Source organism: Leopardus geoffroyi, chromosome C1, assembly GCF_018350155.1.
Source record: "Leopardus geoffroyi isolate Oge1 chromosome C1, O.geoffroyi_Oge1_pat1.0, whole genome shotgun sequence".
NCBI lineage: Eukaryota > Metazoa > Chordata > Mammalia > Carnivora > Felidae > Leopardus > Leopardus geoffroyi.
Window position 1 is genome coordinate 193521386 of NC_059328.1, and position 17359 is coordinate 193538744.

Sequence of the window (17359 nt, forward strand, 5' to 3'; positions counted from 1 at the left end):
TCCTCCACTGCTCACTGTCTGTCTCTCTTTCAAAATAAACAAACATTGAAAAAAGATTAAAGAATATCTCCACTACCTTGCCTTTACCTAACCCTGTATCTACTCTAACTGGTGTATCAATGACACAAAATAAGATACTGAAGTCCTATTATCCAATTTTATTGTTACTTACCAACTTTTCATACAGTCTTTTATGTTCTGACCTTACAGGCCTCACTGATTTGCTGGCCAGAGTGCTCTCTGAAGTGACCCCTTCTTCCCCCTTCCCCCGAGGAGTGAGTAGGGAAGGAATTGGCAATATGATGTGGAAAAACCTCTGAGCAACGGATCTTTCCTCTTTCCAGTAGCTATTTTAAACCCTCCTTTTTTTGGTTTTTTTTTTGGCTTTTTTAAATGACAATAAGCATTTGATATAAAAGATTTACAAAATATAAAAAAGTCGTTCACTTAGAATATCCAGAACTTTTATTAATATTTTGGCATTTACTCTTCCTAAATGTGCTGCATGTATATAAACATATCATTTTGTTTATTTAACAAAAATGAGCTAACTCTTCATGTACTGCTGTATAGCATTTTGTTTTAAAGGAAAGCAACGACCTAAAGCTCCTAGCACTGTGCTTGATGCCTAGAGAGCACTCTAGGATGTATTTCCGTGCAGCTGCACGTAGCTCGACTACATGCCTTTTCATAACTGTGTAGTGTACTGTTGAATGGTGGGAGCACCATTCATTTACCTACCCATTATGGTTGGGCATCTTTTATAGTAAAACCGTATACAATCCCATTATTATGCTTTATTCAGGGGGCACAGATAAAAACTGGTGCATTGTACCTCCCTTTAGAATTCAGATGGTATATGGAAATTAAGTCTTATGACTTAATTAAGTCTGCAGGATGAGTCCTTTTGTAGGTAAAGTAGTTTAACACTAAATGTCCTTATACTGAATTACAGTTACCATTGGTTTTTCACTGGATGTTAGAATTCCTCTTTTAGATTTTTGTGGTTCTTGGTAGCCTGTCTTGTGTCTTTAATTCTGAATAACTACTATGCTAAGAGATCTGAAAGTAATGCCAGTCTAAGATGACTAATCAAAAGAAGCATTAGAAGAAATCTTAGTAGAGATGGGAAAATAGGAAGAAACTTAACTGGTTTGGGGTACACTGAAACAGATGTTTATTGGGCACTGTTCCAGATGCTGGGCAGCCGGTGGTATACATGACAAAGCCCCTACCCTAACTCCTTACATTCTGGAAGGACCTAGGGGCAGAGAGCACATGAATAATAAAGAATGCCAGGTAGTGAGGTGCTGAAAGAAAGTGAAAGAAAGCCAAGGATGGGAGGGCAGTTTTACTTGAAGTGGTTAAAGACGGCTGTTCTCAAGTGACAAGTACACAGCGTTAAAAGTGAGGGGGAGCTGTGGGAGGGTGTAGGACAGGAGGCTTCCTTGCAGAGGTCCTCAGTTGGGAATATGCTTGGTGCAAGCAAAGGACAGAAAGACATGGACTGGCTCCAGAGTGAGAGGGATGCTGTGAGAAATGCCGTGGGTTAAGACCTTGTATGCCTATTGGGCCTTGACTAAAAAACACGGATCTTCGTTTAGTTGTAATGGGAAACCAATGGAGGATTATATGTGGGGGAATGATGTTAATTCTTAAAAAAAAAAAAAAAAAAAAAAAAAAAAAAAGAAGAAAGAAAAAGAGACTAGCTACTGTGTGAGAATGTGTAATGCAGGCACGGGTTGGAGTCAGGGAGAGCAGGTAGAAGGCTGATGCAGTAGTTTAGGTGAGAGCCAACAGTGAATTGAACAGAAGATAAGGGTCTAAAATATAGGCTGACTTAAATTAAGTGAATTTAAAAGGCAACAAACGTATGGATGGGCAAGTCACAGAAAAAGAAATGCAGATAACCTTTAAACATATTTTTACGCATAGAAGAAATGTGAAATAAAACTATACTGTAGTTTCTCTCCTGTTGGGAGAAAATCCATTGATGCTATATTCTTTGGTGAGGCTGTGAAGAAATAATCATGTATTGCTGGTGAAAATGTAAAGTGGTTTGACCCTGTGAAAGAGAAATTGGCACAATCTCACAACACTGCAGGTACATTAAATCCAGAAATCCTACTCTAAGGAATTTATTCTAAAGATATACCCCACAGATATGAAACCACATATTCACAAAGGTTTTGTTGCATTATTTTCAAAAGCAAAATATCGTTAGTACCTCGTATCTCCAGTAAGGGGCTAGTAAAATCAAGTGTTGCATCTACATAGTAGATAGCTATGGAGCTGTAAAAAAAAGATCAAGGTCTGTCTTCACTGCTATGAAGTGATCTCCAGGATATGTTACATGAAAAAAACAAGGAGAGGACATAACAGTAATCTGCATGACAGAAGCAAGAGAAATGCATATTTGCTTAAAGAAACCAGAATCAATGAGAGAAATTCTTACTGATTGTGTGAGTATTATTCCTTTCCCTTTAGTGGTAGCCAAAGCACATATTTGCTTAAGATGATATTTGGGTATGAGTAATGAGTGGACATTTCATACACTTTCCAGTGAAAGCTAAATATTCACTTTTTGCTTTTGAGTTCATTTGTGAAAGCTTTGTCATTTATTGTGCTTTAGATGATATATAGATTGCTCTTACCTTTCTTTTGCTCCTCACAAAGTTGAGTTACATAGTATAGGAATGATATGTTTTACACATGAGAAGACCGGCTTTGAGAGGTATAAATTGAGTTGTCCCAGTTTTAACAATGAGACAGTAGATCAGGAATGTAAATTAAAGATACATGGTCTATAGGAATAGAATTTATTGAATGACTCATCATGCGGGCTACGGTGGGATACTATTTTTTTTTTTTTAAGAGTTTATTTTTAAGTAATCTCCACACCCAGCATAGGTCTCAAACCTACAACCCCGAGATCAAGTGTCACATGCTCTATACCGAGCCAGCTAGGTGCCTCTGTATACTACTTTTTTTCCTCTTTTGTGCATGTGTGTATTAAAATAATTAAGCTTTAGAATTAAAATATTAACATTGCACAATGTAAAATGAAATAGAGGTAACTTTCAACCCAGAAATGTTCTTAAAAGTTCAGGAAACTGAGAAAAAATACTCTTTAGAAATATATAAAGGAAGAAAGGTGTACTTCACTGTATGAAATGTCACATCTCAGTTAGAGTCACCAAACCATGGGTTGAGGATTAAAACAAGGCAAGACTGAGAAGCAAGGTAGAGTCAGGTACAGTAGTTTGAAAGCCAGAGTTAGAAGGATTGTCAGAGGCTAGGAAGTGGAAGGAGAGCTCAAGCAAGGAGTAGATTGGGGGATGCGGGAACACGCTGTGTGCCCTCTGGTGACGCAGGCCAGCTCAAGGCCATACGGTAGAAATGACCTGACTGGGGTGGAAAAGTGTGGACTCAGATAAAATCATCAGTGTACATGGCAATTGTAAGACTTGAAATGTTTTTGTTAATGGGCCATAAAATGAATGCACGTACAGTATAAGGATGATAGTGTAGTTCAGTAAATGCAGGAAGCCTTAAGTGAACAGGTACCCAGCGGTTAGCCCAGAAACTGCTGACATCTTCTATTTTAATTGGGATATATTGAAATCAATATATTGAAATCAATCGCTTTGTGAAATATGCTGCTCTGTCAGGTCGTTTCCTGGTCACTGCCTTCTCCCTCTAATATTTTGACAAGGAAAAATCATTTACTGACAGTTTCTAGTTGCCTAATTTTGCCACATTTAGCCTCTAATAATGCATTTCCTTTATTCTAAGTTGCCTGTGTTTTCACATTTTTAACATCTGTGCATTGTATAACTGATAGAATCTTAGGGGAAAAGCAGTATTGGATGTCAATGGTTTTACAGATTTCCTCTGTATTTATATTAAGACCCAAGTTTAATTTTTTTCTGAAGTTCTACTTTTCTTGCTTCAACCTGTCATGCTGTCAAATTAAGTTGCAATTTAAATTGATTTATAAAAAAAGTGATGGGTATTAAAATACAATTTTAATCATAACCTCTAATCATGAACTCAGGAATATTTCTCTTAAGTTAAAAACATTCGTGGGGCGCCTGGCTGGCTCAGTCTGAAGAGCATGTGAGTCTTGATCCTCGGGGTCATGGGTTCAAGCCCCACATTGGGTGTAGAGATTACTTAAAAAATTCTTAGAGGCGTCCAAAGAAATAATTTTGGGCTAGATTCGCATACAAGATGTATAGTAATTTCGTGCCATCTCTCTCACTGCGTGTGCTTGCATGAATATGTGAGTGCATGTTGGTGGGAGGTGGTAATGCTTTGCTTAATAGTTGGCAGTATGACCTTTGTGATAGTATGATTTCGCATAGTTATCTTAGGTGCTTGAGAAGACAGTAATGGACAGCACGGAAATGTGTGTGTGTATCTGAGTTTACAGTCTAGTGGCTTAAATATCCATTCTATAAAGTAGCAATGTGGTTTTTGTCATTAGCAAAAAGTGCAGGTTATATAGACAACTGTCCCAGGCTAAAGACAGGAGGTTACTATTTTCCGAAAACCTCATGCAGACTGACAATATCAGGGTCTTAGTAGGTGTAATACATACAGTATATACAAATCATAGCAACTCACCAAAGTGGCAATAGCACTGTTAACTGTGGGGAAAATAGTCAAACTGTGTAATCAGAGAAATGCAAATTAGAGACTGTGGACTTCCTCATTTTTATCAGTAGGAATCTTTTCTTTCAAGTAATCAAAGCCGGGGTAGGAGCTGAAACTGGTAGAGTTGATACCATTATACACTAATATCCCTCCCCCCCCCCCCCCCCCCCCCCGCCGCCCTTTCTTTAGAAAGCAACTCAGCAATACATTGAGCCATGACAATGATCTAAACTTGTGGCCTAGTCATCCTATTTTGGAGATCTTTCCTAAGGAGATAAAAAACAAAATTGTTTTTTAAAAACTTTGTATATGAAGATTTCCCTCATAATATAAGAAGTTTGTAAGCACCTAAACCCTAAGAATAGGGATTGGCTAAGTAAAGTATAGGAATAATACTTGGTAGGCCATTGTATATACATTAAACAATAAATATACTGAATGGGGTAAAGATCACTTGTCAATAACAAAATAGGACATAAATGGTACACTGATTACAGTTGTTTTTCTTTTTTTTTTTTTTTAAAGAGTGTAAGTAACAAAGTAATGGTTGTGAGTTTATGAGTAATTTTTAAACAAAGTATTATTTTGACTCTTGTAAATTTTTGTTCATGATATTTGTTAAAGGAGTGAGCAAGTGACTTTTATCTATTTGCACCTTTAATGTGATCATCATTACTGCCGATTAACCAGATCCCTTTCAGTGACAAATTAAAATTGATCTTAAAATTTTTTAAAAACAATTTTGACTCCTATAACCAGAGTTCATGGAGTAAACTGGGTTACCACTTGACCCAGGAATTAAATGGCCTTCTTAGAACCTGTCTCAGTTCTGCTCTCTTCTCTTGATATCTCCTAGCAAGGTCCCCCTCCCCCAGTGATAGCAAAGGAAACATGGGACAGCTCCAAGCTAGCTGGGAGCCCACAGCTTGGCCTTGCTCAGTGGTTCTTTGGAAGTCCCAGGGCACGTGCCACCCTAGAACTCTAGGTGGAGTAGGGGCAGTGCCAGTTTCCTTCTTGTCGCTTGGGCTAATTTTGCTTTTGTTCCTGCATGTTGCCATTTCTTTTATCCCAGCTCTTGACTTTTGTACTTAGATCGGTAGTAGAACATCTTGGTTTGGGGTGTATGTACATGTGTAGCCTGCTTCTTCTCCTTTGATTCTGGTACTTCTTTTTCCTGGATTTAATTTTTTTTAACTTAAAAAAATTTTTTTTGAGTTTATTTACTTTTGAGAGAGAGAGAGCACGAGGGAAGGGCAGAGAGAGGGGGAGAGATAGAACCCCAAGCAGACTCTGCACTGTCAGCATGGAGCCCGATGTGGGGCTTGAACTCATGACCTGAGCCAAAACCAAGTGTTGGATGCTTAACCAGCTGAGCCACCCAGGCACCCCTAATTTTTTTTCCTAATTTTTAAAAATGTTTATTTATTTTTAAGAGAGAGAGAGAGAGAGTGGGCAAGAGCAGAGGAAGTGTAGAGAGAGAGGGAGATGCAGAATCAAAGCAGGCTCCAGGTTCTGAGCTGTCCGCATGGAGCCTGATGTGGGGCTCAAACCCACAAACCGTGAGATCATGACCTGAGCCGAAGTCGGATACTTAATTGACAGAGCCACTCAGGTGCCCCCCCATTGAAAAGATTTAATTAAACTTCTGTGGTGCCATAGGCACTGATACATAGTATGTTTACTTCTGCAAACATTTCTGTTTATTTTTTGGATTCAAATGCAGTATATTTGCTTTCTTTTTGGTAGGAAGTTGGTCATGAACTCTTTTGGAAGCTTTAGGTTAGAGGCAGCTGTGAGAGTCTTTGTCGCTTTGAGCACAGCTGAATTCATTTATTTTCCCAATAGCTGACACTGTCTCATTTTTCAAATATGTGAAAAAAGTTTAATTTTTATGGGTCTTTTACATAAAAATGTTGAATAGTTTCTCCAAAAGCAGTTTTAACAAACTTCAAATTCAGTGAAGGAATTTCCATGAAGAACAAAGCTATGTTTAGCTATGTAAATTTCTAGTGCTGGCAGCACCATTAAAATGGATGGTTCAGATTCCTGTTAAACCAGGAAGTCCCAAATGATGTTTGTGCAAGATTCTAACTATATTACTTGGAGGAAAAAAGGATTCTAGGTAGATAAATTTTATGAAATGCTGAATTAGACAGGATTCACTGTAAGAATGATTAGTTTTTAATATATCATTGGACATTTTGATTCTCTAATAGCCACAGATAGTGTTTAAAGAAAAAAAAAATTAATGTTTTATTTTATTTTTTGAGAGATGGAAGGAGACAGAGCATGAGCAGGGTAGGGGCAGAGAGAGAGGGAGACACAGAATCTAAAGCAAGCTCCAGGCTCCAAGCTGTCAGCACAGAGCCCGATGCGGAGCTCAAACCCACCAACACGGGATCATGATCTGAGACAAAGTCATATGCTCAAAAAAAAAAAAAATTTTTTTTTTGATTGGACTGCCAACACCCCTTTTAAAAACAGAACAATTATTATGTGGTTTCTTAACCATACTCTGTCAGGATCTTGGTCCAGTTTCTTACAAGATTGACTAAATGCTTTGAGATGGACATTGCTGAGTGTCATAAAGTTTTGTGGGTTTTTTTTTTTCCTTTTTAAGAGAATTTTGAGTGGTTCTTACAAAGGTTGTTGTAATATGAAAGTCATTTATTTGGTAGAAATATCAAGCTGTCTTGTCAAACACAATGAAGTAACCCAAAAATACATTTCAGAGCTTAAAAAGAGCAAAGATTATATGGAACCAGACAAAACCTATTTGTGCATTTCCTATTTCTTGCTCAAACTGCTTTGCTTACCAGACTGTCACTAAACATCTTGAGGAAATGCAGGGATCATTTTATTTGGAATCTTAGACACACCAGAGGTTTTTTGTTTTGTTTTGTTTTTTTATATGACAACTTTGTTTCCCATATGGTGGCAAACCTTGTTCTATGAAAATTCAAGGACCTGTTTTTGTATTCTTGCATGAATAGAGAGACTTTTTCCCACCTTGGTGCAGGATGGACTATAGACAGACATACCTTTTACATAGGCATGGGAAAAATTTTTTACAAGTAGCCTCATGATCTGCTCCAGAAAGTACTCTTATTGAAGCCCCAAATGAATCATGCAGCATGGACAGAAGAAGCAAGAGTTTGGCTTTAGAAATCAAGGGCAAAAGTTAAAAATCACTTGCTATTATGGAAGTGTACCTAAAGATGAGAACATTGAACCTTGTATACATACAGTCCTCTTAATTCTACCTGTGTATAGCTCCCTACATAAACCACAGCTAATTCAGTGAGTTCATTTGTTGAATGGAGTTAGAATTAGCCATTTGATTATCTAAGGAACACAAGCTTGCCAAAAGCAACTTGTTTGGTTTTGGCACATTTGATATATTGAGCTGGTATCTGACAGTAATTAGCCACAGCATAACTTGCTTCTTGGGACTGTTTCTAGAATATGCTGTTAATATCAGCTTAAAGGATGGTAATGGGATTTTTAGTAAGTAGGAGGGGGAAGGCACATATTTCATCTAAAAGTTGCATAGGTTATTTAGGTGCAAGTTAGAATAAAAGTCTAAGACATAGCCTGGTTTTATTCCACATGTGTGGAGAGATTCTACAATTTTGCAGTGTCCTGGTATATTTTTTATATTGTTCCTGTTACTAAAATTGGCTTTTTGTCATTACTAAAAACTCTTCCCAAGACTGCTAAGTGATTCAAATTGATGTGTAGCTATTTTTAAAATCATGTCTTTTTCTACTCAAACCATCATACCTTTTCTTCCTATACAGACTTAGCTTTGGAATCAAACCCTTCTGACCATCCAAGGGCAAGCACAATTTTCCTGAGCAAATCTCAAACGGATGGTAAGACAGTATTTTTTTTTCTTCTGAAAAAAAGATTGAAAACCGTCTTTGTTTTGTGTATTATAGAAGGAACCTAGAAGAACTCATACGTTGGTTTAAGTGTTTCACTTTTTCATGTATTCACTTATTTTAATGTGATGATATACTTTCGTTGTCACTGATTTAGTTAGCAGAACACGTGGACTGTTCACACATTTGCCACCTCTTTATCAACACAGTCGGTTGACCACATGATTTAGATGTGGTCTAACTCATACCACTTTGTCTTTTTCCCCTGTTCCAAAGAGCACACATTTTAGAGATGAGTGGTAGGATTTAGGCCACAGTTAGGTTTTCATTTAACAAATTAAAAAAATCATCAATTTATGGGGATTAAATCTGTGATTCTGGCCCCATTTTACACAGTGCTCAACCAAACAAGCCTATCTCACATCCACATTTATGCCATTCAGAACTTTTGAGCTATTCAAAACTTCCTCATCCTAACGTAGTGATGTGGCAGGATTTGTAGGAACAAACATAGCCTTTGGGGTTTCCTAGAAGGTTCACTTCCACAAGTGAAACTAGTATACATTGCCTGTGCCCTTGATTTAGAATGAGAGTCTGAACTGGAGATTTTTTAGCACTCCTGCTTTCCTGCTTATTTTCCTTAATGTTATGTTAAATCCTCATTTATTTGAACTAAAAAGCCATATGTGACCAAGTTTTTCAGTTGATTATGACAGAAATAAAAGAAGTGAGGGTTCCATAATATTTGAAGTGATGCAGCACAATAAATAATGGAGTGTTTTAACCTGCATGTTCATAGTGTGTGTACTTAGCCTATCGCAAGCAGATCACTTCTGGTTAGCATTGCTGTATTTCTCAGGTTCATCCAGAAACATGGATTGCCCACCTGATACAGACAGTGTGGAGACAGTCAAAAGCTATCTCATGTCTCTCTCGCCTCAGTCATAAGGAGTGCGTACCTCTGATGTCACGCCACATTAAAGGAGACAGTGTGGGAAACAAAGTGTGGCCCGAGACCCTCATTGGACCCTTTTATTCTACTGCTGTCCTTTGTTAGCGCAAAGTGATTTTGTGTGCTATAGATATGTCCAGTTAGGTTAACATACTCATTAAAACATAAATTTAAGGTAGATTACTTTCCAGTTGTGTAATGACCCATTTATTTTTTAGTAAGGTGTATTAGTAGATTACCAATAAGTGCTTCAGGATGCTTCCAGGATACTGATGCATCTACAGATCGGTGCCTGGCCAGAGACTGGTTCTTAGAGCTGGCAGATCCTGGTAACTAAAGTAAGTTATATAGAGAGAATTAGAAAATACTACTGTGTAGTGGTTCAGATATAGAACAGATAAACATTTTTATTAGCTAAATTTTTACCTGGTGTGGTTTGCTTTGTCCTTTTCTTTTGTACGTGGGGAGCCTTTCATTTGTACCTAACAGGGAATATCTGTCGAGTCAAAAAGTAAAACTAAGTCTTTAGATTTTACTATAGGATTCATCTTGCTAGGTGATTTAAATTATGAATTTTGTTGGAAATTATATTTTAAAAATGGAATTTGATCTCCTTTTGTATGTTGGTAATCCATCAGATAATTAGCAGCTACTTTTACTTTTCTATGGCATTTGTATCAGAATTGATCAGTTAATCTTTTTTATTCTTAGTGCGAGAAAAGAGGAAGAGCAACCATTTAAACCATGTAAGTAAACAGTTGAAAAGTTAAAAAATTAATAGTTTGAATTAAAAATGTGTCTGCCATTATTCCTAAAAAATGTAATGGATCCAGTATTGTTAGTGTGGACCTCTTTTTGTAGGTTTTCTAAATCTCTTCTATTTTCCTCATTATGAAATGTATTCAGGAAAGTCTTTGGCTTAGTAATCCTCATTTTTTAAGGGTCCTGACATTTGACTTAAATTTTAAAAACATGATTGTGATATAAAGTTCTACCTTCAATTTGTTCGCTTTAATTTTTTAATCTTATTTTTTAACCAAAGTAACAAAAATATACCAAGTTAGTTTGTAGCACTCTCTATCCACTTGCTGTCATGCCAGGTGAAAGCTTAGCTCCCTCACTCACCTTGGCTTTACCTCCCTCCCTCTGTTCCCTCAGCCTGTATCATGGTTCTTATTAAATCAGCACCAATGTTTTCTTATGACTATGCAGATACTCACTGCTGAGCCATGTAGTTCTCTGCCTTCTCCTGTATACACTTCATCCTTTTTCTTAAACATTTCTGAAACCTGAGCACTTCAGCACTTCTCCAGGGTAATCCAGTCCCCGTTTTCCTAGCCAACATGATCTCACACAGCCAAATGCTGTAAGTAGCTCCCTGGCGGGCCTTCCTACTTTCACATACCCCATTTTTTGTGTGTGTGGAATTAATTTCCTGACGATATTCACTTGCCTATTTTCTAACAGCTCTTTTCCCCCCAAATGCTGTAACATTTGTCACATGTCTATCAAAAATATTTTTCGTTTACTAAAACACATCTGTTCCATTTTTTTTCTTGGAGACAGCCTTTTGTCATTCTACTCCAGTAGAGTAGACTGGTTTTTGCTAGGCCAGCTCTGTGTCTGTTTTCCTAGGATATCTCCTTGAAGTCATCTGGGATCTCACATAACTACTGTCATGTTTTGGGTCCCCCTGTGTCCTAGAATCTTTGTTTCCCTTTGTCTTGTTAAATGCCCTTGTTTTACTGGAGTCCATTTTTCTAGGAATGGGCAGAAGTTTTTAGAGATCTAGCCTGTCTCAAACTCCTGTTTGAGAAAGTATAGAATTCTAGGTTGAAACTAATTTTGGCAGTCCTACAGACATTTCTCTTTTGTCTTCTCATTTACAGTGTTGCTCATGAGTCTATTGACATTGTGCATTATTGATTTTAGTCATTGTTTCCTCATCCCTTCTTTCTCTGGAACCTTTGAGTACCTTCCCTGTCCCTGGGATTCTGAAATTTCATAATATGGTTTGGTATGGACCTTTTCATTTTATTGGGGCCAGTAAGTCTGTAGACCATCCCTCCTCCTAGTAAAGTAATTAATTAATTTATTTATTTATTTATTTATTCTGTTTTGGTATTTTCTGTTATTCAGATGTTGGGCCTCTTAGACCAGTATTGCTGCATGGATCTCTAATCTTTTCCCCTTCTGTTTTCATTTTGTCTTTTTGTTCTACTTCCTAGAGATTTTCTTGACTTTATGCTCTGACCGTTCTCTTGAATACTTAGTTTTATCTTATTTTTAATTTATAAAGGTCTCAAAAAATGACCTTTAAATGATTTTTATTTATAGCATTATTATTCTTATTATGCTTATTTATCGCGTTTTAATTCTTTCACCAATGCAATTTCTTGTCTTTCTGAGGGCCTTTAAGAGTTTTTTAAGTTTCATTTGCTTCTTAATTTTATCATTCCTATCAGTTTCTTTTTCCTGTTTCAGTCTCTTGTTGGAGGCTTCTCTTAAATGTGTAGTAGTCCCTGCCTATCTCAGATCTCATTGGAAGTCCTTGTTAACTGATGGGCCTCACTGTGGAGATTTGGGGCTGAGCCTCTGAATTCTGAGCCTGCCATGGCTTCTTAAGACAACTGGCTTTCTTGTTCCTGTTCCTGTAGCATCCTGGTTGTGTTTTCTGTGTTCTTCCATGTCACCTGCCATTCCTTTGTCTAGTCAGGTCATCTTTCACACGTTAAAAATCACCTGCTGTTTATCCTGTGTTGTGTGTAACCTCTGAAAGGAGGGGGAGCGGAAATAGATACGTGATCGTTTACCATGTTTAACTCAAACTTAGAATCTGTTTTAATTTAATACAATTAATCATATTAAATCAGACAGTATTTTTGGTTATCCCTGTAATTTGCGTATTATACTTTTCTACTAAGGCTTTGGTTAACAATTCAAACCATGCACCTTGTCATATTGCCCCATTAATGCACAACATAGATAAAGCGTAGTTTTTATTAATGCGTAAAGTGCTGGGAATTTTTAAGTTATATTGCAAGAAAGACAAAACTTGCCCTGTGAAAAAGGGGAGACACAAAAGTGAACTTCAGCAGTAGGCACAATGGAAAAGTCAGTGGGTGGGGGCAGGATTTCAACAGGTACTTGACCTTTGATGGTAAGTTTTGGGTTGTGACTTCCTAGACTTCTAGGTGTGATTATTTTCTAGTCTTTGCCATTGAACCTTAAGTCTATGAAATAACCTCTCCTTTTGTTGTAAAGATTGTAAAAGCCCACCTATTCTGTTAGTGCTCAATGAAGATAAATCCTGCCTTTGTCTCTTCTAGTGACCACTGAAATAATATCTATGAACACTACACTGCCAGTACTGTTTTTTGCTCTTTGGTTTTGTTTTTTTGTTTGTTTGTTTTTTAGTATTTGCATTTTATAACCCTGTGTTTGTCAGTATAGTTTATTGAGGCTGTAAGCCACCAACAGTTAAGCCTTTAACCATAGAAGACAATTGTCTTAAAATTTCAGCTAATTTTAAGCTAATAAATAATTACAGCTAATATATCCAGGCTTTGCTCAGAGACTTAATTCTGCCACTCTCTAGTTGAATATTGGATATTACTGAATACTGAAAAGTAGGCCTGGACTGATGGGGAAGTATTCAGTGTTTCTTTGGTTAGATCTAGTCAGTAGACAGTAAGTTCCTGATTCACTAACTCCCTCCCCTGCCCAATATGGCTATAAGGCCACATGTAATTAAAATTTCTTAATGTTTCACACTAATATTTTTAGAAACAAACCAATATACATTTATAATAGAAAAAAAAAATTTTTAAACATGTATTTTTGAGAGACAGAGCACAGCAGGGTAGGAGCAGAGAGAGAGGCAGACACAAAATCCAAACCAGGCTCCAGGCTCTGAGCTGTCAGCACAGAGCCCGATGTGGAGCTCCAACCCATATACCATGAGATCATGACCTGAGCCGAAGTCAGACGCTTAACTGACTGAGCCACCCAGGTGTCCCAGAAAAAAAATTTTTAATGGAGGAAAGTGGGAGTAAATATAACCAACCCAAAGCTTTACCAACTAGTCTACACTTTGGTGCATTTTCTTCCTATTCTTTTTATAGCTCCCCAGTGTAGGTTTTTGGTCAGAATTGACTTTTCTTATGATGTAATATACACTATATTATATATACCCAGTAGTAGTGGCCTAAAAACATAACTTTCTTCCCATTTAGAATTTTTTTTTAACATTTATTTATTTTTTAGAGACAGAGACAGAGCATGAGTGGGGGAGGGACAGAGAGAGAGGGAGACACAGAATCCAAAGCAGGCTCCAGGCTCTAGGCTCTGAGCTGTCAGCACAGAGCCTGCAGCGGGGCTTGAACCCACAAACTTGCGAGGTCATGACCTGAGCCGAAGTCACTTAGGGGACTGAGCCACCCAGGCGCCCCTAGAATGAAAGTATTTAAATGAATTAATTTTCATTTTCATGCTGTATTTCTTGAGATTCTTAAAGTAAATTACATATTAGCTGAATAGCTTAAGGAACATAACAGAGTTTTAGATACAGTTGAACATTTCTGGCTTAAAGGAGAAGTTAGTGATACTTTTCAAAAATATAATGTCTGGAATTTTTTATTAATAAGTGAAGTGGTGTTTTTATAGGCCATGTGGATATTTCTGATTATTGGCTGCTGGCAGTTTTTAAATGCTCTATAGTTTAAAAAGTATCAACTAGATTTTTTCTCTGCCCCATCTGTCTTGTATTTGAGGAGGATGCTAGTGGGAGAGTATGACAGGATGGCAAACCCTATTTTATATTAATAGGAGGAAGGAAGGCTCATCTGAATTAGTAAAAAAACAGAAACAAAAATAAAACCCAACAAACTAAGCACTAAAATTGTTGGTATTTTGTGGTATTGAATGCTGCCATTTTGACTTCTCAGTTATTGGCCTTACTTTAAGGAAGAGATTTGTCCTACCAGAGTTTAGGCTGTTTCAGTATTTGACTGCTGCTGTATACCCCGGCTCTTCACAGATAAATGGATACTTCTAAAGTGTTTTAAAGATCATTTATTATTGCATAGAGGGTCTCCGGAAGCTCACTGTCACCTCTCCTGACACCACTGCAGATAAATTCCGCAGATAAATTTGTATCTGTAGTAAGATTTACCTTCCAACTGTAATTGATTTTTAAATAATTTGTCAGACACTTATGGAACTCCTGATTTGCCCCAGATTCTGTGCTCAGCAGCTGGAGGTGGGAGGAGTAAGAGTCCTCCTTTTCCTGGAGAAGCTTACTTTCTAAGGAGGGGGACACACTGTAAGCAATTGATAGCATGTAACAAGTGGCAGATGAGCTGTGTGAGTGTACAGAAAGAGAAATTTTGTGGTGTGGCTACTGGCAAAGGTATCCTTCCTTGGAGGTAGATGAGATCAAGCTTGCTGAGACATGGAGGAAGAAAAAGACATTGTAGGCAAAGAGAGCAGCATGAGTGAGGCAGGCACGTATAGAATAGAATAGAATTAATAAAAATTTTAAATGAATGGAACGTATTCTGAGGTTCTCACCTGAGTAATGCGATGGCAATCTTATTCAAACATGAAGTCAAAGTTAAGTTGTCGTTAAGCTGTTTTATCTGTTTTTGGATGTGAGGGAATCTTAAAGCAATACTCTTACCCTCCAAATAAGGAAACTGAGGCCCAGAGGGACCTGTGGCCCCTTCGCTTATTAGTGATAGAGCAGCCCTGGTACAAACAGCCTCTGACTCCAGGACGTTTGTTTCATCACACTGTCTCCTGAACTGACACATTTGTTGTTGGCTTTCATTTACTGCGATAAAATGTTTTTGCATCAGTATTCTACAAGGCATTACATTTTATTGTCGTAAATGAATAGTAGAAATGGAAGTCTCAGCTGCTTTTCATTGCTTAAGAAAAAAAAACACTGAAGTCTTATTCTAAACTTTTTACCTTGTTATAAAGGGAATTTATAATAGGTGCTTATCAGGTTTGATAATAGGTAATTTATCAAGGGCAGTAGTTCATAACCCATTCCTTAAACCTCATGTGGGAATTTAGAGTATCCACTGGGTTTCCCATAGCACTGCACATGATAGCACACTCAAGCAGTTCATGAAGTATAAGAAAAAACGTAATGCTTTATCGTTTGACATTTTAACCGAGGAAAAAACACACTTTTATAGGTTTAACTTACTGTGACATTTTCTTCTATTTCCCTTCCCCTTCAGGTATCTCCAGGGCAGCTTACTAAAAAGTATAGCTCATGCTCAACAATATTTCTAGATGACAGCACAGTCAGCCAGCCTAATCTTAGAACCACAATAAAATGGTGAGTACAACTAGGTTGCCAAGGGCTGAGTGACAGACCCCCTTATGCTAAAACAGCATCCTAGCCATGCTTGGTCATTTCAGTCACTTGATTGTCCTTTTCAGTGATCAGGTTAAGAAACTGGTATCACTTTTATATTGCTTTCAAGGACCTAAATCTGAGTATTCAATTTCCATTTTAATCTTAGAGTACCTGGTGGAAGGGAAAGCCAGTTAGCAAATAAGAAATCCCAGAGAGAGTGCACCTCTTACTTGGTGCATTTCTGTTGTGAAGACATTGTTGAACATGATGAGGAGAGGGAGAGGTGCTTTTTATTGGGTATTTCTAGGAAAAAGTATTTCTTTATCAGTCATAAGTCTAAAACAACGTGTATTACTTTGGAAGCTACTCTTGAAAGAAGGAACAGTTTGTCCCCTACTGGCACCAGAGTGTATCTACATTTAAATGTAATTGAATTTTTGTCAGATTTTCCCTATCGTGCGTTTTTTTACCCTGCCCTTTTTCTGTGTGAAAATTAACTTCTCCTTCCTGTCTCTCAGAGAGGGGGAAAATAAATATCGAGCCTATCTTAAGGAACAAATTCTTCAAGCTTTATGGATGAGATTTGCTCAACTGGAAATTTTAACTTAATAGATATACTTAATTTTAATTTTATGTGTGTGTATGGATACAGAAATATATCTCCAGGCCCCACTGTATCAGTCCATATATAAAAAAAGTACAGCAGAGAACAGAGATGGTTTTGGAAACATAGCTGGTCAGGTTTATAGTTCAGCAAACATGAACAGCGTTGTGATGATGACAAGTATTCCTTAATTTCTGAGAGCACTTCATAATCCACGGTTGGAGTTGCACTTTCGGAACACCCTAAAGATGAACCTTTCAAGCTTATTTAAGAGGGAAAAATAGAACAGGATGCAGTGCTTCTTGACTTCTTTGAGATTGGCCAAGGAACATTTATTAATGTCTCTTTGAGACAGGAGTGTGGATTTTCCAGAACACAGTATGGAAACACTACTTCAAAATATTAATATTCTCATCTTTACTTTTATTTTTCAGTCTTCAAAACAGTTAGCTTTTAACTTATTTTTTTTCTAACATACCAAGCTTTTTCAGCTACTTAAATTATTAGTAACTTCTACTTTAATTACAGACAGCAGGTTCACAATCACAAAAATGTAACTTTCCTCTCTCCCTTATAAATAACAGTAGTTGAGATTAAATTGTGTTTCAGCAAAACCTGAGCCCCAAAAGTCTAAAATCCTGAGTTTTTGCACCTAACAAGTGATCACTGAATGTTTTTATTCAGCCAAGACACTAAACCCACGTGTAAAAGAACACTTTACTTTGGCTAGAGTCCCCAGCTTTTGAGTTCAAAAGATTCTAATGTTTTAGTATATAATTCAAAACTGGTTTTAAAGATTAATCTTGCTCAGACAAGTAGGTTTCATACTTGTTTCTCCCAACTTAGTCTAATTTGTGGAAGTACATTAAGTTTAATTTGCTCTAAGT

General features: G+C 37.2%; 1 protein-coding gene across 3 annotated transcripts in view; it reads left to right on the plus strand.

Moving 5' to 3' along the window:
* CCNYL1 (cyclin Y like 1) overlaps positions 1–17359 on the plus strand; it is a 36526-nt gene that overhangs the window by 3561 nt on the left and 15606 nt on the right. For 2 of the 3 annotated variants that reach the window (XM_045480973.1, XM_045480972.1), the window contains exons 2-4: positions 8460–8534; positions 10207–10241; positions 15747–15847. In XM_045480973.1, the coding sequence (XP_045336929.1) occupies positions 8460–8534; positions 10207–10241; positions 15747–15847 (211 nt within the window). The remainder of the gene's footprint in view (positions 1–8459; positions 8535–10206; positions 10242–15746; positions 15848–17359) is intronic. The other variant, XM_045480975.1, reaches the window with a different exon arrangement.